Source organism: Phalacrocorax carbo, assembly GCF_963921805.1.
Source record: "Phalacrocorax carbo chromosome W unlocalized genomic scaffold, bPhaCar2.1 SUPER_W_unloc_11, whole genome shotgun sequence".
Classification (NCBI taxonomy): Eukaryota; Metazoa; Chordata; class Aves; order Suliformes; family Phalacrocoracidae; genus Phalacrocorax; species Phalacrocorax carbo.
The window spans coordinates 224,071-248,088 of NW_026990245.1; the positions used below are offsets into that span (position 1 = coordinate 224,071).

The window sequence follows — 24,018 nt, forward strand, 5'->3', positions numbered from 1 at the left end:
ACCCTTCTGTTCACCCAGAAAGTGTTTGTGTTTGAATGAGAACGTTAACTGTGCTATCTTTGCCTCCAAGTAAATGCACAGATAATGTGACATTGCAAATAAGACAGTTTTTTGCTCCGTCTGTTATGTTTCTGATAGTGATGTGAGCACAGCTGATAGAGAATAATGTTTCTGTGTCTCACAGTAAATCCTTTGTCTTGCAGAACTATAATCCTGAGAGGACATGCTTTGCTTTAATCTTGCAGTTTTTCTAAGACACACTGTCTCAGCTGTTAATTATTGAAATTATTGAGGCTAAGAGTTATGAAATACAAAGCACTACTCAATGGCTTTGTGAAGATTCAGCATTGATGCATTTATAGTTTAGAGAGCTTTGAATGTTAAAATGTACTTCATTTCTGTATATAATTTCATACACACTTGTATTAACAGAGGACACCTCAAAGCAAGCATGATGTGGGTTCCCATGATACAGAGAGGCACAAGGAAAGTCAAGGAACAGCAGAAATCAGCATAGCAACTGCTGGTACCGGTCAGGTAAATTGATTTTCTATGTTGATAGTATAATTAAATACTTGAAATGTACAATGTTTATATTTTGGTATATATCTTATTGTGTTTGTATGCCTGTTCATTTTTAAAAGATTTACACTTTTCTTCATTCCATCTGGAAGTGAGAAAATTTCTTGTATTTATTAGAAAGAAATGTTTTAATAGGATTAAGTGTAAACATTCCATAATGCAAGGAGACATTTTCTTTTATTTAAATTATTAATGAGCCTAATCCTAAGAAACAAACAAAAAGAATGACTATAGAAAATTTATTTTGTTCTAGGTGAACTGTAATATTAGAAGTATGGTTTAATTACAGGAAATTGCTCTAAATTTCACTTGAGAAATTGTCACTGAAATATCAATGATTTAAAAAATGAAAATAGTGAAATGGCAAGTTTATAATTAATATTTTGTTAATACTATTTTAGATAAAACTTTGAAACAGTGTTATCAATGAGATAATCTCCTGGAAGTGTGCTGAAGCATTATATAAATGCTTTTAAATAATCTTTCACTGTCATTCCTTTTACTAGTGAAACACATTAGCACTGTATTTAGAGGGCTATGTTAAATTCTTCTTTGCTTATCTTTCTATATTAATATTTTTGCAAGTTTGGGACCTCTTTCTTTGGCTAAAAATACTTTAATTACTTATCATGCACTAATTGATGTTCATTCACTTTGTAATCTCCAACTGTAGCTGAGACATTCACATTAGTAATTTGGACTCTTAAAACCACACTATAAAATTTTATCGTTTAATTCATGTGTAAAATTTGTGCTATTTCAGTGAAATAGAATTATTTAAATCCTCCTGAAAGTATCCTGTACAAGAAGACTTATCAGAAAGTATATAAATTGTTTGGCTTGAATGTTTAATTTGATTTAACATTAAGCATGGCCCATATTTGATCACCATTTTGAATTAAGTTATCTCTGCTATATCCGAACAGTTGCTTGAGATTCGCACTCTAATTCTTATGACAGCTTTATTGCTTGGTGTTGTGGTTTAACCTGGCAGGCAGCTAAACACCACATAGCTGTTCGCTTACTCCCTCCCCAGTGGAATGGGGGAGAGAATCAGAAAAAAGATAAAACTCGTGGGTTGAGATAAAGACAATTTAATAGGACAGAAAAGGAAGGGAAAATAATAATACTAAAAGAATATACAAAACAAGTGATGCACAATGCATTTGCTCACCACTCACTGACCAATGTCCAGCCAGTTCCCGAGCAGCAGACCCCCGACCACCTTTTCCCCTAGTTTATATACTGAGCGTGATGTCATATGGTATGGAATATCCCTTTGGCCAGTTTGGGTCAGCTGTTCCAGCCGTGTGTCCCCCCAGCTTCTTGTGCACCCCCAGCCTACCCGCTGGTGGGGCAGTGTGAGAAGCAGGAAAAGGCCTCGACTCCATGTAAGCACTGCTCAGCAATAACTAAAGCATTGGTGTGATATCAACATTATTCTCATCCTAAATCCAAAACACAGCACTATACCAGCTACTAGGAAGAAAATTAACTCTATCCCAACCAAAACCAGGACACTTGGGAAAAAAATTCAACACTGCTTTGGGGCTGAAAGCTTATATATTTAAATAATTGATGCATTGTGGCTGTATTTTCTTTCTTGATTGTATCAATCAGGAGTTATTTTGGACAACAGATATTTTACAAGGAAAGAAGAAGGGGTTCTCATATGCCTTGGCACACATTATGCGAGTAGACAATGCATTCATGCTTCATTTGAGGTTTTATGTTTAGAATTTGAACAATTTTGAACTTTGCCTCATTAAAATATTTAAAACATTTGTATTCTTTCCTCCTGTAGGTTGATAGATCCAGGGCTCTGAATCTGTGTTCTAAGAGACATCTGGGGATTATTTACTTTTAGGGCAAGTCCAGAGACAGAAGGCTTAATAGATTGGGCATAGCATTTACTTCTGATAAACCAGCTCAATATACCTTGTTTCTTTAAACAATCACTATTAAGTGGAGTGCAAAAAGTTTTAACTTAATAATTTGGGGCTAATTGGTTTTGTAGTCATATGAGCAATGCTAACTGAGAATTTGCCAACTGACGAAATGATTTTTCAGGATTCAGCCATGTCCTTTTCTGTACCATCTTAAAGCTATCTTCTCTTCTGTTCCATAATGCTCACTATTCTGCCACTGTAATGAGATTTATTCAAACACTTATTTTGGAAATGTTGTAGAGGAATTCAATAAGGTATTCTACTTTATTAATAAAATATGCCACAAAACAGTGAACACAACCTGATTGACAGAGTAAATAGCAAATATAGTCCAACAAACAAGAAATGAAAGACAGGAAAGTAGAAAAAGAGAAAACAAGATGAAATAGAAGGATAGGAAAAGATTTGGAAAGAGAAGGTTCTACACAAGAAGGGTCCATGTACATATCTCTGTCATTTTCCAGTTTCTCAGATGAATGGCTACACACTTCTTATACTACTTTTTTCAGATCAGTCTTTAGGAGTGTCATGGCTTTAGCTGGGATAGAGTTATTCTTCACTCTAGCTGGCATAGTGCTGTGCTTTGAAATTAGCATGAAAACAATGTTGAGCTAACACACAGATGTTTGGGCTGCTGCTGGGCAGCGCTTGTACTAGTCAAGGACTTTTCTAGCTTCCCATGCTCTGCCGGGTGCACAAGAAGCCGGGAGGGGAGGTGGCACAGCTAAGAGAGCGGATTCAAACTGAACAAAGGGATATTCCATATCATGTAACATCATGCCCAGTATGTTACCTGGGAGGGGCTGGCTGGGGGAGGGAGGCAGCAATCGCGGCTCAGAGACAGGCAACGTCAGTCGGTGGGTGGTGAGCGGCTGTATCACTTGTGTTTGTGTTTTTTCTTTTTTTCTTTTCAATTTTATTATATTATCATTATTATCATAATCATTATTATAATTATTTTATTGTAATTATTAAACTGTGCTTATCTCAACCCACAAGTTCTTTTGCCCTTCTGATTCTCTTCCCCATCCCACAGGGGTGGGGGGAGTGAGCGAGCGGCTGCGTGGTGTTTAGTTGCCAACTGAGGCTGAACCACGACAAGGAGCCAGTAAGAAAGGTAATTGCATTTAATTTGCTTCTTCTGGCATCATCAAAATAGTAAGGCCAAAAATGATGGCTTTGAAGGAAATAGTCATTTGGATCAAAGTCGATACTGTTTTTTAGGATCTATAGGAAAAGTATGCTATTTGTGTCTACACTATGCTGGACTTCAATAGGTAGTGCTTCAAACTTGCATCTTTTTTTCCTTCTTGGATAAAATCAGTACATTGAATTTAAGAGTGGAGAATTTTGGCATGTACATATACAAAACCTGTAATCCTCTGAATGTAGTCTGAGGTCAAGATGATATTAATGGATCAGTCAGTGTGAAAATCTCAGGGTTCTTTCCCGTATTCATAGCACTGAAGATTATTAAAGTGAAATAATTTAGGAATTTTAATATAGTTTTCATTCTGGAGTTTAGGTTTTCCAAATTTTCCCATCCATAACAGCAAAAAGTTCTTGTTTACATAGGAAATATATATTGGAATAAAATAATGTGTGAATTTAAATCATTCTAGTTGTACTTATTTAGTATCCTGTGCTAATACTTATTCTGGAATATGCATTAAATGTTCTGGATTCAAATGGAGAATGAAATGGGTCTGTTTAAATATTCCAGTATAACTAAAATTCTTTTGTTATTTTTTAAAAATTTCTACTAGAAATTAAAAGTCAGTGGATTAAAAGACCTGTGTCTAAAATAGTATACATTATTTTGTACATGACCTTTTAAATGTCACTGATATGGTCCAGTAATATTTATGATTTTTGTAGGAGTTTGCTTCTGTGATTCCTTCACAGTTAGTGTTTAACAGTTAGAATATGAAGTAATTTTTCAACTTCCAGAGTTTATTTTTTATTTGGGCTGTTCTGTTAAGAGGACAAACATATTATTCCAGATAAATATTTATCTTATTACCACCTATTTTGATCACAGTGGGTAACATATTCACCTAGGTATATATAAAAGGATTAAGAACTCTTATGAAATTGTCTTTTTTCTATTAGAGCTGATACAGGAAAAAGTTACTTAATACAGTGATATAGGCTCAGGACAATAGAATGTTGGGCAAACTTCAATATAATAAGGCACTCAGCTCAATTTCTAGACAAAATAAAGCTCACCCAGTCAGCAATGAAACAAACAGAACAATTTTCCCTTAAAGTGTATACTATTCAAATGTATTTTTAAGTGCCCCAAACTGAATGGAATCTTCTTGTGAGAGAGGAACATAGTAAAGGAAGCTTCACAGGCAGGAAGCAGAGAAAAAGAAAGAACTAAACACACCCCCACACAAAAACACCACTCCAAAGAAGAGTGTGAGAAGATAAAAGGGGGGGATGTAAGTACACAAAATAGATTAATAAAGGGCAAAAGTGTTAATAAATGGGTATTGTTACAATAGGTAGAAACATGCTATCTACTGTAGTTTCTAGAGAAATTGCAGCAAATAATGTCAGCATTTTTTATAGCTCTTCATTAAAAAATAGAAGATTCATCCACCTGTGATTTGCTTTTGATAAAGGCAAGTTCAAGTAGGTTACACCTTGTCAAGATGAATCTCTCCTTGTCAATTCCTGCATAACTGACGGTGTTCTGAAGGTAGTATAGGCTTATTCCTACTCACTATATAATCTGACCTAGAAGTAGAGGCTACTTTTTTCTCCTGCTGTAAAAATCATAATCCAGTTGCCAAGTCCAGTTCTCCTTTTTCTCGATGAAAATAATTATAAAAGACTTTGTCGTGGTTTAGCCGGCAGCTCAGCCCCACACAGTCGCTCACTCACTCCCCCACCGGTAGATGGGGGAGAGAATCACAAGGGTAACGCTCGTGGGTTGGGATAAGAACAGTTTAATAATTCAAATTAAAAGAAACAACAACAGAAATGCAATGTAAAGGAGAACAACAAGAGGCGCAAAACCCCGGGGGAGGGAGGGGAATGAACCGCCGAAACAAACCGCACGTGACGGAACCGCCCGCCGACCCGACGCCGCACCGTGCCCGACACACAACCTGCCGCCGCCTTCCCCCCCCCCCCCCCCCAGTATATGACCAGTATATTGGTATATGACCAGTATATTGGTCATGGTGTCACATGGTATGGAATGAACATGCCATTGGCCAGTCAGGGTCAGCCGCCCCCACCATGGCCCTGCCCCTCCCAACCCCCCGCCACGAGGCAGAGCGTGGAAGCTGGAAAGGTAGCCGACCCCCCACGGTGAGGAGAATTAACCCCTTCTCAGCCAAAACCAGCACAGACTTCCATTGAAAATGTAATTTCTTTGAGGTTGAATTTAGGGAAAAATGGATAATAAAACCCAGTTTAACAGTGACATCTAAGTTATGTTGGGGTGGGGAGACCTAACTTAAGCAAAAAACATGCTGACAGTTCATTATTATAAATATGATTTCATCATCCAAGGCTGAAACTGATTTAGTCAATAGTTGGTATTGCAGTTAGACTTTGTGTTATACTGAATTGTTGTTTAAATTTTTAGGGTTCTGCTGCTCAAGTGGACCATGAGACAGCCACTGTTATGAACTCTAGTAATAACTATTCTGTCCCTCGCAGACTGACAAATCATCTGGGTACCAAGGTAACTGAAGATTACAAACCACAGGTCGCTAATGCTACATTTTTACTAATACAATAACCTCATTGTTTCTGCCAGTAGTGCCAATATTAGCTGAATGATCAATAAGGAAAATTTGATTGCAAGAAATTATTTGAGTACCTAAAAAACTCGTGATGTTGATGCATAATCCATTATGAAAACTAACCCTTTTAAAAGCAGTTCTTGGAATACTTTACTGGAGTCTGAGCTGGCAGATGGCATTGCTAAGATATTTAAATAAAGTTTTAAAAAAGTTATGTAAGCCCTTGATGGTAATAAATGTCTGTTCATTGTCTCTATAGTAATTCAGATAATATGACATAGAATAATGGAGAATGGAAAATGCTCATTGTGACTAAAATATTTTAATTGAATGATCATTGAAAATAGGAAATGTGAAGGGACTTTGAGGAGATCATCTAATACATCTCCCAGTAATGCATTAATTTATCAAGAGCATTCTTGACAGCACGTGAAAGCTGTCTAACCTATTGGTAAAAGCTTTAATGAGAAGCAACCTCTATCAGTTTTTCAGTTTTTACTATTAAAATTTTTAATATCTAAACTAAATCTTCTTAGATGCAATTTCCTTTTCCTCAATGGAAATAGGAGGTACTCTTTCCATCTTTTGAAGTAGCCTTTTATATATCTGCAGTGTATTCTAAAAAGTTACTGAAAAAATAGAGGTGAAGCTTGATATACAGTAGAGAGTGTACTCAAGATATATGGCAGCATGAAGAGAGGAAAAAAGGGCAACTCTGTAACACACAATTGTGTCCCTGAACCACTGAAGTTTATACTATCTCTGACATAAGCAGCAATATAGATATTATCAATGTGGTGCTGATCCCAGTCTTCTGGGAAGCAGGACCTTGATATAGTATTATGCTGGGTCTTAAATCAGTGTTATGTTGTAATTTCTGCCCTTCGTTGTACGTGTACACCAAATGGAGGTGACATTAGTTAGAGTGTCTCTTTGCTACTTCCCATTATAAAGTGTAAAGTCACAAAAGGTGCAGACAAGGGGAGAGCCCTGAATGCAGAGGAAGGGACTGAATGTAGAAGGAAAAAGACAAATATATAGGTCCATCTTAGCGTGCTGTGGGGTAAAAAAAGCTTGACATTAATGCATGAGAAGAAGGGAAAGCAGTAGAGATTTTAAGCATTTACAGATGCAAAAAGAGATGCCTCCATGTGTGGTGTACATATAAAGAATATATGTATATATTTTAGAGTTTATCCTATACTATATGTGCCACAAATCTGGAGGCCAGATTTTGATGGCTTCTATAGCTTTATTCTCTAACAAAAAACTTCCAAATCTAAATCTAAATAACTGTGGACCAAATCTAAATAACTGTGGACTAAAGCTGCTCTTAAAATGTCTGTCAAGAGGCATGCATAAAACAGACTGAATTCACTCTCATTTAAGAATCCGAGTGGATTGTCTTAAACTGTATTTGATTTTTTTCCCCCGACCAGAAAGTAAGGATCTACAAACTGGGATACTAGGCTGTCATAAAATTAGCTCCAAGAGTATTTCAGTGGATTTTGCATGTGATCATACAATTTTATAAATTTTAAGATTTCTATTGCTTCAGCAATTCTAGTATTTAGAAAGATTCATGGTAACAGACATTGCTTAGTCTACCCACTGCTATTCATTTTTTTATAACTTGGTATTTGTACTCATCTTCAGAGACATTAGAACAGTCTCTGAAGAAACCAAATAAAATAATTCATTAGTCTGGTAACCAGTGCAAAAATGTAGTTATTATTAGAAAACTTTGTATAACAGTCTGCAAATCCTGTTTCTTCCTTAGTTGGTATATTTTAAAGAAACACGCCCATGGATACTTTGCAATTCATAGAATCACAGAATGGTAGGGGTTGGAAGGGACCTCTGGAGATCATCTTGTCCAACCCCCCTGCTTGAGCAGGGACACAGGGACGCATCCAGGCGGGTTTTGAATGTCTCCAGGGAAAGAGACTCCACAACCTCCCTGGGCAGCCTGTCCCACTGCTCTGTCACCCTCACAGTAAAGAAGTTCTTTTCTCATATTGAGGTGGAACTTCCTGTGTTCCAACTTGTGCCCATTGCCCCTTGTCCTGTCATTGGGCACCACTGAAAAGAGTCCAGCCCCATCATCCTGACACCCACCCTTTAGATCTTTATAAGCACTGATAAGATCCCCCCTCAGTCTTCTCTTCTCCAGGCTGAACAAACCCAGGTCTCTCAGCCTTTCCTCATAAGGGAGATGCTCCACTCCCTGATCATCTTCATAGCTCTCTGCTGGACTTGCTCAAGCAGTTCCCTGTCCTTGAACTGGGGGGCCCAGAACTGAATACAGTACTCCAAATGTGGTCTCACTAGGGCAGAGTAGAGGGGGAGGATAACCTCTCTCGATCTGCTGGCCACACTCCTTTTAATGCATCCCAGGATACCATTGGCCTTCTTGGCCCCAAGGGCATATTTCTGGCTCATGGTCAGCTTGCTGTCCGCCAGCACTCCCAGGTCCTTCTCAGCAGAGCTGCTTTCCAGCAGGTCAACCCCCAACCTGTACTGGTGCATGGGGTTGTTCCTCCCCAGGTGCAGGACCTTGCACTTGCTCTTATTGAATTTCATCGGGTTCCCCTCGGCCCAGCTCTCCAGCCTGTCCAGGTCTCGCTGGATGGCAGCACAGCCTTCTGGTGTATCAGCCACTCCTCCCAGCTTGGTCTCATCAGCGAACTTGCTGAGGGTACACTCTATCCCATCGTCCAGGTCACTGATGAATATATTGAACAGGACTGGATCCAGCACAGACCCCTGGGGACCACCGCTAGTGACAGGCCTCCATCCAGACTCTGCTCCATTGAGCATGACCCTCTGAGTTCTGTTATTGAGCCAGTTCTCAATCAACCTCACTGTCCACTCATCCAACCCACACTTCCTTAGCTTGCCTGTGAGGATGTTATGGGAGACAGTGTTGAATGCCTTACTGAGGTCGAGATGGACAATATCCACTGCTCTCCCTTCGTCAACCCAGCCAGTCACACCATCGTAGAAGGCTATCAGGTTGGTCAAGCATGATCTTCCCTTGGTGAATCCATGTTGACTACTTCTGATAACCTTCTTGTCCTCTACATGCCTGGAGATGACCTCCAGGATGAACTGTTCCATCACCTTTCCAGGGATGGAGGTGAGGCTGACTGGCCTATAGTTTCCCAGGTCCTCCTTCTTGCCCTTTTTGAAGATTGGAGTGACATTGGCTTTCCTCCTGTCCTCGGGCACCTCTCCTGTCCTCCATGTCCTTTCAAAGATGATGGAGAGTGGCTTGGCAAGAGCATCCACCAGCTCCCTCAGCACTCATGGGTGAGTTCCGTCAGGGCCCATGGATTTGCGAGGATCCAGTTTGCATAGGTGATCTCTAACCCAATCCTCCTCATCCAAGGGGAAGTCCTCCTTTCTCCAGATTTTTGTTCTCTCTCCTCTGGGGGCTGATATGCCTGAGGGCCAGCCTTAGCAGTGAAGACTGAAGCAAAGGCAGCATTCAGTAACTCTGCCTTCTCTGCATCCTGTGTCACCAGGGCCCCACCTCATTCAGCAGCAGGCCCACTGTATCCCCAGTCTTCCTTTTACTGCTGATGTATTTGAAGAAGCCCTTCTTGTTATCCTTGACATTCCTTGCCAGATTTATTTCCAAACGGGCCTTGGCCTTCCTCATTGCATCTCTGCATACCCTGACAACATTCCTATATTCCTCCCAAGTAGCCAGTCCCTTTTTCCACATACTGTGAACCTCCTTCTTCCATTTGAGTTTCTCTAGATGCTCTTTGCTCACCCATGCAGATCTCCTGGCTCCTTTGCCTGACTTCTTCCTCCTAAGGATGCACCAATCTTGAGTTCGGAGGAAGTGGTCCTTGAATACTGTTCAGCTCTCTTGGACCCCCCTACCTTCTAGAGCCCTGAGCCATGCAATTCCTCCTAGCAGGTCTTTGAAGAGGCCAAAGTTGGCTCTCTTGAAGTCCAGGGTTGTAATCCTACTTGTTGTCCTGCTTCTACCATGTAGGATCCTGAACTCCACCATCTCATGGTCACTGCAGCCAAGACTACCCCCAACCCTTACATCTTCAAGCAGCCCTTCCTTGTTTGTTAGGATAAGGTCCAGCAGCATATCTCGCCTCATTGGCTCCTCCACCACCTGCATCCAAAAGTTATCCTCAGTGCTCTGCAGGAATCTCCTGTATTGTGCACACCTCACCGTGTGACCACACACAGATCTCTATTTCCTCCTGTTTATTCCCCGTGCTGCATGCGTTGATGTACAGGTATTTCAGAGATGTAATTGAGCACGCAGGTTTCCCTGGAGGGGTGCATGATGACCCACTATAGCCATGCAGACCCTTGAGGTGGTTGATCTGATTGTCATCTCGTGAAGCAGCTAAGGCACCTTTGTTGCTTCTCTGGTTGGCCTGGCTTATTCCCTGGTTGGGTGTGATGGCGTTAGCATTGCTACTTTGGCCCCACCACCACCCGAGTCCTTCAGTTTAAAGCCCGCCTCACCAAGTTGGCCAGCCTGCTGCCAAAAATTCCCTTGTCCCTTCTAGACAGATGTATTCCATCCCTCCCTAGCAAGCTATGGTTGCTGAGGAATGTCCCATTATCATAAAGTCCCTTTGATAGTTTCTTTATGTTGTGGTATGATTTTGAAATTTGCTGTATTCTTGACTTTAGGAGTTTGAGTTTTCTAGATAGTATCTAATATTACCTTGTACATCATATTCTACTAAAAGTTCACTAAAAGAACCAAACACATTTCTCAATCTAAAGCTATTACTGAAGAAAACAGAATGCAAAAGAGAAACCAAATAGTGCATTGATCTCTATATTATATGGTAACCAAAGGAACCCCTCAAAAATGCTATTTTTAAATTTGAAATTTGGTTGTTCTGAGTTAAATGTGTAATGCTGGGGTTTCATGGCTTGATTTAGTTGGACAAATGCTTAGTATTTATACCGTATATATTAAATGAGCATTTGTTTGCTCCATTGGTTTTATCCCTGTAAACTTGCAGGTGTTAAAATAACACTTCAGTTTTTCATTAGCTGTAAATAGTCTGGCCTATATGCAAATCATTCATTATAACAAAAATTCATTGGTTAATTTGAAATAGTTTCAATGGAAAACATTAAAATATATATAAGATTTTTTAGCACAATGTATGTTAAAAATTAATGTAATCAGTCTTATCTTGTCTGGAGTAACTGTATTTAATGCCATACACCAAATAATTTTTCACTGAAGAGCATCTTTTAATGAAAGTATGATTCATAGAGAACATACTCTTCTTAGATAAAATTAATTTTAAATATATTCTTGCATTCCCAAGCTAAAGAACTTTCATTAGTATGTTTCTTTAATCCTTGTGTGCAATGGAAAGTTAGGAATCTTTGCCATTAGTCTTGCAGATTAATACAGTTAGATATAATTACCACCCAGTTATTCTAGCCATTTAACCACCAAGTGAGATTTATTCAGATTATAAATGGTGAAGAATTAATAGTGCTTATTTAAGTATTTTGAAGCAGTACAAAACTGGGTGATGGATGGGTTGCTAGCAGCCCTGCAGAGAAGGACTTGGGGATATGAGGTAGATGAAAAATTGGATAAGAGCCAGCTATGTGCACTTGCAGCCCAGAAAGCCAGCCATATCCTGTGCTGCCTCAGAAGAAGTGTGACCAGCAGGTTGAAGGAGGTGATTCTCCCCCTCCACTCTACTCTCGTGAGACCCCACCCGGCATATGGCATGCAGTTCTGGGGCCCCCAGCACAAAAAAGACATGGACCTGTTGGAGTGGGTCCAGAGGAGGACCACAGAAATTATCAAAGGGCTGGAACACATCTCCTATGAGTAATGGCTGAGAGAGTTGGGGTTGTTCAGCCTGGAGAAGAGAAGGCTCCAGGGAGACTTTATTGCAGACTTTCAATAAATAAAGGGGGCTTATGAGAAAGACAAAGAGAGGCTTTTTACCAGGGCCTGTAGTGACAGAACAAGGGGCAAAGGTTTTAAACTGAAAGAGGGTAGATTTAGATTGGATAAAGAAGAATTTTTTTACAATGAGGGTGAGACACTGGAACAGGTTGCCCGGAGAAGTTGTGAATGCCCCCTCCCTGGCAGTGTTCAAGGTCAGGTTGGACAGGACTGATCTAGTGAAAGATGTCCCTGCCCATGGTAGGGGGGTTGGAACTAGATGGTGTCTTCCAACCCAAACCATTCTATGGTTCTATGATTCTATGAAATTTTTGCACCATTCTATAAATAAATTTTCTTTTTTGCTCATGCATGCTATTGAGAACTTTGTTTTAATTTGATATGTATTTCTAAATGTAATTGTATTTTTAAAATCATTTGACCTGCAGGTGGAAATGGTGTATTCATTACTGTCGATGCTTGGTACCCATGATAAAGATGACATGTCACGAACATTGCTAGCGATGTCTAGCTCCCAAGACAGCTGCATAGCTATGCGTCAGTCTGGATGTCTTCCTCTCCTCATCCAGCTTTTACATGGCAATGATAAAGACTCTGTGTTGTTAGGAAATTCCCGTGGTAGTAAAGAGGCCCGTGCCAGAGCCAGTGCAGCACTGCATAACATCATTCACTCCCAGCCTGACGATAAGCGGGGCAGACAGGAAAGCCGTGTGCTTCACCTCTTGGAGCAAATCCGTGCTTACTGTGAAATGTGTTGGAAATGGCAGGAGGCACATGAAGAAGTCATGGACCAAGAAAAACCCCCAAGTAGGTTCTGTAAACTGTATAAAGATGTTTAAAAGATCTGTTGAAAGCAGTGAATTTACAAAAAAAATCAGCTTTAATCTGACTTCTTGTTGAATGCATGTAAAGTTTCTTTTATTTTTATATTTATTCATTTATTTATGGATATTCAAGTTAAGGTAGTATCAGGAAATAGTATCTATTATAGATATGATATCTCATTTATAAACTTGTTCTTTAAATCATATGCTTTGGTATGCTTTCCAGATATAATCCTAGTGGTTTATATTTATAATCTACAAATTAAACATAACTTTCTACTCATTGCTATTTTACATTTGAATGGATAATGAAATATATCTAAATAAATAATCCCAAATTGCTTTTCATTCAGATGTGTTCAGAAGATAACAATTTCATCTAGGAAAGGGATAGAGGGCACAAATTAAATAATCCCAGTCTATTCAGTATAATGTGAACTATTATTTAGAATGTGATGTCTAAGAAATAGTTCAGTGTTAAAATAACAGAGAAGTGACAATTTAAGTGAATTGGAGTTTTCTCACATAGCAGTTGGTTTTTTTTTAAAAAAAGATGTAACCTTCTGGATTACTCAATAACTGCTTTTCTGAAGTAAGGGAGGATTAAAATTGCCATTTTGTAAATACACGCTGTAGACATCTATATCAGAAGTACTACTGAAGTCAGTGGGCTCTGTTTTGGATGTTGGATTTTACTGCAAGAATCACTTTGTATAAGTGGGTCTCTGAATAAGATGTACCAATACAATTTGTGCTTTAGGGAAAGTCTAGCTCACAAAATTATGAACTTTAAAAGTTCTGTTATGAAACAAAGGGCTTAATTAACCATTCATAAAGACGTAACACCCAAAGAAACTGCTTCACCTTAGGTGTTGTATTATTTAATGCTGCCAGAAAATTTAAACTTACTGATTTGTTTCACTAAGATTATTATTTTTCCAAATTAATTAGATTTTTTTTGTACTTGAAGTCATATTTTTTACTTAATACATACATTCAGAATTATCCTAAAAGATAGAGTCTTTTCAGCTTCAAGTATATTTCTAGTACATATATGTAATCGTGGTTGTATGTGCCTCTGTGTACTCACATTTATTAGTAAGGTTCTTAATTAACTGTCTGTTCTTGAGTTACTGGAAAGATACAAACCCTGAAAAAAACCTGTACTTTATTTATTTTAAGATTAGATTCTTTTTGGAAAGCTTATGAACCAGACAAAATTATGAACCTAAGAAATACTAATAGTTACCTATTTCTTGATCAGTGCCAGCTCCAGTTGATCATCACATCTGTCCTGCAGCATGTGTTTTGATGAAACTTTCATTTGATGAAGAACACAGGCATGCCATGAATGAGCTTGGTAAGACTAAATGTGCTTCTCTAACTTCCTTTGAGATGCTTCCTGAAAATGTGGACATTCCTTTCTTGTATACCTCACTGAATATGTGGCTTTTGTTTGTTGTTAACCACTAGGTTAAACTCTGATTGATGCAGTTTGAATGAACTTATAGCTAGACTATTTCCTAGTGGACAGATTGTTATGCAAGTTACTCTTATATCTGGCATTAGCTGTGATTTTTGGAAGGGCATTTGTAGCCTGGAAATATTTGCAATTTTAGAAGTATTGGACTTGTAATGGAGACTACTTTCTGAGGGTTTTTTGCATCATGAGTTAAACATATTGATTCCTGTATAACAAACAGCCTGAATACTTTAGTCCATCTTCAGTGAATTCTGTGCGTGCAAGTTTCCTTAATTTGCCACTTTTCATTATCAATGAAAAAATTATATGTATTTTTTCTGAGATAATAAGATTCAATAATAATTATTAAATTAACAATTATCAGATTTACTGAATAACCTTTTATGTAATTGGTGTGAGTTTATCAGTGAAATGTTATTTTGACTGGGTGGAATTAAAAGATGGGTGTGCTTCTTACCTCTTCATAAATGCTTCTGTTCTCATCTTCCCCCAAAATCTCAACATCATGCTACCATACCTTTCAGTTTGTACTAAGCACACAGTTCAAGATCCAGAGTCAATATTTAACAGTGTATTTAAGAAATTATTATTTACCTTTCTGAGCCTTTTGTTTTTCAGATGTTTGAGAGCTATTCTGTGCATATGAATGCAATTTACTCCTTGATGTGTTTATACTGTATTCTTGATATTACAATTGAAATTTATTAGTAGTATTGTTTATTATTATTATTCATTTTATTATTTATTTATTTTTAAAGGAGGTTTGCAGGCCATTGCAGAACTCTTGCAAGTGGATTGTGAAATGTCTGGGCTTACAAATGACCACTATAGTGTTACATTAAGGAGGTATGCTGGAATGGCTCTGACAAACTTGACTTTTGGAGATGTGGCAAACAAGGTAAAAATAGAATTTCAAACATACAATCATTTCAGTTCATAGTTGTGTTTGACTTGTAGGTCTCAGAAAGGTGATGAAAATCTCTGGGAAAGGATATTCCATTTCTGGGATAGATATTGCATTTTGACTCGACACAGAAATTCCTCCAAAACTTTGCCATTCCATCCTGTTGCTAACACAGAGCACAAACTGAATGTTATATCATAAAAGTATAGTATCAGCTTTTGTATTAAAGTTATTTCTGTTTTGTCACTGAAAGTAAAGATTTTATCTATTGGCTTTATTCTTGTGTAAACAATACACTAGATCTTTCCATAATGTACCAATGATTATGGATAATAGATTTATTCTGAGGATTTTGAACTAAGCCTGTTAATTTAGTAAAATTTTGTAAAGTTATCATTTATTTACTAATATTATTACTGTATGATAAATTTTTGCAAATCTCTTCAGCCTGGATCCTCTTTCTTAAATGTTTGGAGCATGTCTGGCTCATAATGGGTGCTATTTCATATGACTGGAGAAAATAGATTCCCTAATTTCTACCAAGGACTTAGCTTTCAAAAGATAAAAAGTTTTAATATTTAAGAATTTCTTGCCCCAGAGTTTTCCAAGACATAGATCTTCAAATAACTGCATTCTGACAAGATTTTTATCTTTCTGCTCTAATAGAAGACACTATAAGAGTGAATGAAAATTCCATCCCAACAAGCAGGAAGTCAAGCAAAAATGCCAGGAGGCCTGCATGGATGAACAAAAGAGCTCCTGACAAAACTCAGATATAAAAAGGAAATATACAGATGGTGGAAGCAGAGACAGTAAACCTGAGAGGAATATAGAGACACTGTCTGAGCTTGTAGAGACATGGTTAGGAAACCTGGAGTTGAATCTGGTGAGGGATAGCAAAGGCAACAAGAAGGGCTTCTATAAGTACATAGGTGACAAAAAGACTAGGGAAAATGTGGGCCTGCTGCTGAAGGAGACAGGGACCTGGTGACACAGATGATGAAGTATGGGCTGGATGAGCAGTGAGGTGGACTGAGAACTGGCTGAACAGCCAGGCCCAGAGGGTGCTAATCAGTGGCACAAAGTCTAGTTGCAGGCCAGTAACTAGTGATGTACTCCTGTTCTACACCAGGCGGGGGACTGGGACTGTTTAGCCTGGAGAAGAGACGGCTCGGGGGGGATCTCATCAATTTATATAAATACCTGAAGGGAGGGTGCAAAGAAGACAGAGCCAGGCTCTTTTCAGTGGTGCCCAGGGACAGGACAAGAGGCAATGGGCACAAACAGAAACACAGGAGGTTCTCTCTGAACATCAGGAAAAACTTTTTCACTGTGAGGATGACTGAGCACTAGAACGGGTTGCCCAGAGAGGTTGTGGAGTCTCTCTCCTTGGAGGTATTCAGAAGCCATCTGGGCATGGTCTTGGGCAACTGGCTCTATGTGGCCCTGCTTGAGCAGGGGGGTTGGACCAGACGACCTCTGGAGGTCCCTTCCAACCTCAACCATTCTGTGATTCTGCAAAAATAAAACCAGATTTCATACTACTCACTTTTTGCTCCCAGTTTTAAACAGAGTGTAACAAATCCCTCCTACAAATGAAGTGCTTCACAAAATACTGACTCTTAAAACCATCTGATTAGTAATTGCTGTGAGGCTGCAGTTATTGGGTTTATAGCACAAGCTAAAATACTCTGTGATGTAAATGTACGTGTTATCCAGCTAATGAATAATGCATTTCTAACATACATTTGTTTTTTTTCAGAAATTTTAATTGTGCTTTGTCACAAACATTTTCTAATGTAAGCCTTACAGTTTTTCAATTGCTAGTGTATTCTTAAAAAGTAATTTGGTCTTCAGAAGTCAGGAATGTTGTTGTCTTTGTGTCAGTTTTAAATTGTCACATTACTTTTCATATTATGTAAATTTGAAAGAAAAAGTATGATTTGAGACTCAGTAGACATCAGGTAACAACACATTGCCAGCTTACAGGTGAGTGTCCAGTTTCATATCTGGGACATAGTGAAGAAGGCTTCTAAACTATTAGTGTTCCAGATTTGGTCCTAGACTTGTCAAAAGTATAAAATTTAGCACAATTTCACCACTTATGTATTTCCCAGAATAGAAACTGATATTTATGCTTAACATTTTAATAATTGTAGATCAAATGTCTGTTATTGGAAGTATTTTACTAAGCTTTTTTGAACTTCAGAGATTAATAGCTTAAAATACCAAAGAATTATGCACAAACAAGCCACCTAATGTGTCATTTAATATTCTTTATTTTCTTTTTTCTCCTGATTCCTAACAGGCTACGTTATGTTCTATGAAGGACTGCATGAGAGCACTTGTAGCCCAACTGAAGTCTGAAAGTGAAGACTTGCAGCAGGTACTTCCTTTTGAGATGAAATATTTCCTTGGCTTGCACATTTCCATCATCTTGCATCCCTTCAATTTCATTGAGTTGTATTAAAATGTTGTATTTCTGCTCCCCTTTCTTTCTGCTCATTCGGCCTCTCCATGAGTTATTTTATGCTTAAATTCGTATCTTCTTTCATGACACCAGCTGAATATGAGCCAGCAGTGTCCCCAGGTGGCCAAGAAGGCCAACAGCATCCTGGCTTGTATCAGGAACAGTGTGGCCAGCAGGAGTAGGGAAGTGATCGTGCCCCTGTACTCAGCACTGGTGAGGCCACACCTCGAATACTGTGTTCAGTTTTGGGGCCCTCAGTACAAGAAAGACATTGAGCTGCTGGAGCGTGTCCAGAGAAGGGCAGCGAAGTTGGTGGAGGGTCTAGAGAACAAGTCTTATGAGGAGTGGCTGAGGGAGCTGGGGTTGTTTAGTCTGGGGAAAAGGAGGCTGATGGGAGACCTTATCGCTCTCTACAACTACCTGAAAGGAGGTTGTAGTGAGGTGGGTGTTGGTCTCTTCTCCCAAGTCACTAGTGATAGGACGAGAGGAAATGGCCTCAAGCTGCACCAGGGGAGGTTTAGATTGGATATTAGGAAAAAATTATTTACTGAAAGAGTGGTCAGGCATTGGAACAGGCTCCCCAAAGAGGTGGTTGAGTCACCATTCCTGGAGGTGTTTAAAAGAAGTGTAGATGTGGCATTTAGGGCCATGGTTTAATGGTGGACTTGGCAGTGTTTGGTTTATGGTTGGACTTGATCTTAAGGGTCTTTTCCAACCTAAATAATTTTATGATTCTATGATTTGTAGTGCTCTGTTCATAGACCACTTTCTCTTTTTTTTAATTAGGCTCTCTCTGTGAAATGTTCCATCCTTCCCAGTCTGATTCTCTTTTTTTCATACTCACTTATGTTGTCGTCAGCATTAACTTTGATGCAAAGTTTGTATCTGTAGTTGTTCTATAAATTATGAAGTACAACTTTGTGGTTATAAAAATGCTTAACTCTGGGACAAATTCTTTTTTCTCACCGAAGTATATATATATCAGCTATAAAACTCACTTTTATGACCCTGATCTGTTAGTGGATGTCCATTTTTCAAGTTAAGTTTGAGCAATCTGTGATTCGCTGATTTAGTTTACTAGTGATAGTGCTAATGGACTAGGATTACCCTGAGGGTTAATGCAGTATTGTGGCATCTGAGGCTCCTCCTACACTAGCAGAAAATAAATAATGGACTAATAACAGCAGAGAAAGCTCTACTTCAAAGGAGAATCTGTATGACAAGTTTGTTCTCTTAGTACATATATACCTGCTTTTTACACCAGTACCTCCTAGAGGAACTTTGTTCAGGTGTCAGCAAAGTGTTCAGTGTTAAACCAGCGTGTCTCTTCCAGTTTCTCATGCTGTGTAAAGAAAAATATCCTGTAAATAAACAGTCTTTTCTTAAATCTTATAAAGTGCTTAGGGTAATGTTGGGAGTTGACAGCACAGAACTGTTCTTCAGTGGTATGGAAATTAAAATTATTAAATATGAAATTATATTCTACTTTAATAAATAGATGATGTAAAGAAATCAAAACAGCTTTTGGGAAGGAAAACCCTGTTTTCTTTGCAGTTTGAGTGAATCATCAGAAAATAGATAAAAGAACAATTTTAAGTAAAATTGACTTTCTGTCTTAAGACACTGTTGACAAAAAGCATTTTCCCACTAGTTGGGAAGATAAGTAATTATGGTTGAGAAAATAGTTAAAATTACAATAAAGGATACTGGGTACAGTCTCTGATTTGTTATCAGGACAGATATTAAATATATTTAGTACTCTTGAAAAGGAAGTCAAATGCGGGGTGCTAGTGTTGTATAATTATTTAGTTTTATCAAGATTAAAGAGGACTGTGAGGAAGTCCAGAAGTGTATAAAACTTTTTAAAATAAGCAGCACAGGCAATTCATTATTTAAATGGAAAGTACTGTATATTGGAAGAAGTAAATGCATTGCTACTTTTCTGAATGGTTGCAGTTCATTTAAAACAAGAGCTTGAAATCACTGTAGTGGCAAATCAACAAAAACATCTGCTCAATATGCAGCAAGTGTTTAAAAAGCAAAGATTTATGCATAATATAATATATAATTATATATAAATATAATTTTATATTATAAATATTGAAAGACAGACTTTTTGTCATAAACAAATGAGGACATGAGAGAGGTAAAACAACATAAGGAATGATGTAACACAGGTAAATTGTGCCAATTACTAATTTTTATAATTGAAATGAAAAATAACAAATTTAAATTAACCATTAAATGTCAAGACCAATAGTTCAGTAATATTTTTTAAAACTTTGTTAGGGAGGTCTGAATTTGATATCCCAACAGAGGCAAGGCTGTTGCAGCTCCATTGCCCCCAGATCCAACCAGTAGTGAGGCTGAAAATGTATTCCCAGTAGGCGCACACACACAGAGGATATGTATACACCACATCTATACGTAAGTACACAGCTGGCCACAAAGATCACAGACAGACATGCAGAGCACTCCCACAAGCACAGCAACAGCCTTATCCTGCTCCCCTCTCTGGCTGAGCAGGATGGAGATGCAGTAGTGAGAATATATCTATGCATATGTGCAAGGTGAAACCCTCCAGCAGCTGGGCTCAGACACTCAGTCTGCCCAGTAGCTGGCTCCTGGATCCCAGTCTCCCCAAATGCTGGCATAGGAGCCCCTGAGACCATAGCCCTACTCCAGTTGCTGGTACAGACCCTCTCTCTCGCACGCGCACACACACCCAGAGCTGGCCGGGACTCACCTGGTCCCAATAGCTGAAGCCCCTGTGCTCTTGCCCTTAGAGACACACAGGCACTCACACACAGAGCTGGCCCTTAGAGACTCACTCCCCCCTTGCTCCCAAGCCACTTCACCTATTCACCAGTTAGTCCAGCTTGATATTTGCTAGTGTTCACATGCTGACTTGCATGCCTGTACTCGCTCCTGTTACTGTCATCACAGACACATGGGCCTCTATTGCCCTCACCCAGGGAGTTAGAAAGTTAGAGTTAGAAAGGAATTTAATAAGAAGATAGGACAGATGCAGGAAGAAGAAGATGCTGCATAAGATAGATCAAGTGCAGGGTGTAGCCAGACAAGCATACAAACCAACAAACTATATGCAACCAGCCCCTCTTATCCCATTATTTCTCTATTATCCTACACTTGTTTCTCCCCAAATCACCTAGATCTCTCCTTTTCCTCTCCTTTGGTTCCTCCTCTAAACATCCCATAAGTCCTGTGCAATCCTGAAACTCTCTTCCCTTGCATCCCATAATGTGTCCTTTACCCCAGGGCAGTCACTCCTCTCAGTCTGAAAGGTGCTTCAGAGAGTGCTCACCTTGATGGGTTTCACACCTGGATAACGGGGCTGATGGCTCTCCTGGGACAGCCTTGGGAGTGTCCTGGACAGGGGTCCCTTCCTCTGAGTCCTTAATTTGGGTTCCTGCCTGCCATTGTACATCCCTGTGCTCCCCTGGGCTTCTGCAGATGGGCCTGTGATGGGCTGCTGGCTCCTGTGAGGAGCTGGGGCAGGGTATTATTTGGGTCCACCACCTGCCATTGCCTCTCTGAGCTCCTTTGTGGGTGTGCAGATGAGCTTTTATCTCATAACCTAATGAGGTTATACACTTTTGTGACAATGAGAACATCCATAGATAACAGTATTCTATCAAATATATTTTTATGAGGGATATACATGCTTACAGCTGCCCATAAATTGATGGAGTTAAATATTTAATGACTGTCCGCTGTCTTGACAGTTGCACTTTACTTTGAAGCACCTCAGTCTAGCTGCTGCCAAGGACAAGAACCTAGGCTGAATGCCTACCCATCTTTGACGGATAACTATTCTGATTATAAAAGATACAGTGTATTCAAAAAAGCTTGATTAACATTAATAAAGATAATCATACCATACCTCTGAGGGGCAGGTTAGTATGATTGTCCCATTTTACAAGTGGAAAAGCTGAGGAAAAAGATTATATAAATCTTTCTCCTGAGATTGCATAATATGTCTACAGCAGACATCAGAGTAGAGCACAAATCTGAGGTTTTGGTCCAATTTTTCAGACAGTGTGGAAAGCAAAGAACCTGCTTTCAAATCTTCATTTATTTTATACACAAAGGCCAGTACTTCATACTGAAATCTTAGGACAATCTAGCTGGCAATAGAACAAAAAGTGAATTTCAGGAAAAAAGCTAGTTCAGAGGCTGAACAGTGACACTGTTAATGAACTCTATATTGTTCCAGAAAACCAAGAGGAAATGCAGATAACTTACTGACGTGGTTTAGCCGGCAACTCAGCCCCACGCAGTCACTCGCTCACTCCCCCACCGTTGGGATGGGGGAGAGAATCAGAAGGGTAATGCTTGTGGGTTGAGATAAGAATAGTTAATAATTAAAAAAAAACCAAACAACAAAAATGCAATGGAAAGGAAAACAACGGGAGGCGCGAAACCCGGGGGGGGGAAGGGAAAGGGGAGGGGGATGAACCACAAAAACAAATGGCACACAATGCAGCCGCTCACCGCCCGCCGAACCAACACCACACCAACCCAAGCCGGACACTACCCCCCTTAATATACTGGTCATGGTGTCACATGGTATGGAATGAACATGCCATTGGCGAGTCGAGGTCAGCTGCCCCCACCATGGCCCCTCCCAGCCTCACACTAACAGCGGCAGAGCGCGGGAAGCTGGAAAGGTAGCTGACCCCCACAGTGAGGAGAATTAACCCCTTCTCAGCCAAAACCAGCACATTCTCCACCCCTTATTCCATACCATTTACACCATGCCCAGGTCCCATACGATGCAATACAACCGTACCAACCACCACCCCTCCCCTTCCCATCCTTTAACATAATACACAGACATCATTCCCTTAGTCTATGGACCTTCCCTGTAAAATGTCCATTAAAATGTCCATTGAGTTCACCCAGTCCATGACTCTGGGCTCCATCTGTCGTATCAGTCTTTCAGGGTGGGAGAGATGGTGTGTCTGGTGTTGGGTTGCTGCATACCAAGTCAGTCATTGTTCCATCACTGCTGCACTTCTATTTCACAGTTTATCTTCCATGGATTTGGAGGCTTGTACTATGATATCATTGATACAACACAGAGATGACACACAATATTATATAGCAGTTCACATTATGCCATTCAGTTCCTTGGCTGTTTTCACCCAAAATCAAATCCCCTTCAGGTACACACTGGACTCCTCCATCCTCCCGCATCACCCACCAAGTGCACCCAGGTCCTCGAGCAAAAGCAATCCCACGAATGGGTTTGCCTTTGCCTGAGGCAGGAAGAACCCAGACTGTTTTGTCCAGCATACTTTTTGTGTGCACTACAGGGACTCTATCCCCTTCCACAGTATGTAATACTTCTCACTGGGCAGGGCCAGCTTGACTGGCAGATCCCCTCGTGTTGACTAACCACGTGGCTTTTGCTAAGTGTGGATCCCGGTGCTTGACTATTCCACCCCCACATTGCTCTTATCATAGTTTTTAACAGTCCATTGTACCGTTCAGTTTTCCCAGAGGCTGGTGCATGATAGGGGATGTGATACACCCACTCAATGCCATGCTCTTTGGCCCAGGTGTCTATGAGGTTATTTCGGAAATGAGTCCCGTTGTCTGACTCAATTACCTCTGGGGTGCCGTGTCGCCACGGGACTTGTTTTTCAAGACCCAGGATAGTGTTCCGGGCAGCGCTGTGGGGGACAGGATATGTTTCCAGCCAGCCAGTCGTTGTTTCTACCATTGTAAGTACATGGCACTTGCCTTGACATATCTGTGGGAGTGCGATAGAGTCAATTTGCCAGGCCTCCCCATATTTATATTTCAGCCATCGTCCCCCATACCACAGAGGCTTTACCTGCTTCTCTTGCTTGATTGCAGCGCATGTTTCACATTCGTGGATGGCCTGTGCAATAACATCCATGGCCAAGTCCACACCCTCGATCACGAGCCCACCTGTATGTTGCATCTCTCCCTTGATGGCCTGAGGTGTCATGGGCCCACCGAGCTAGAAATAGTTCACCCTTATGTTGCCAGTCCAGATCCACCTCAGCCACTTCAATCTTGGCAGCCTGATCTACCTGCTGGTTGTTCCGATGTCCTTC

At 39.8% G+C, this 24,018-nt stretch overlaps 1 protein-coding gene across 10 annotated transcripts in view; it reads left to right on the top strand.

The window, feature by feature from the left end:
• LOC135310824 (adenomatous polyposis coli protein-like) overlaps positions 1–24,018 on the top strand; it is a 129,605-nt gene that overhangs the window by 91,669 nt on the left and 13,918 nt on the right. For all 10 annotated transcript variants that reach the window (XM_064439853.1, XM_064439848.1, XM_064439856.1 and 7 more), the window contains 6 exons: positions 433–537; positions 6,136–6,234; positions 12,656–13,034; positions 14,316–14,411; positions 15,293–15,432; positions 17,747–17,824. In XM_064439853.1, the coding sequence (XP_064295923.1) occupies positions 433–537; positions 6,136–6,234; positions 12,656–13,034; positions 14,316–14,411; positions 15,293–15,432; positions 17,747–17,824 (897 nt within the window). The remainder of the gene's footprint in view (positions 1–432; positions 538–6,135; positions 6,235–12,655; positions 13,035–14,315; positions 14,412–15,292; positions 15,433–17,746; positions 17,825–24,018) is intronic.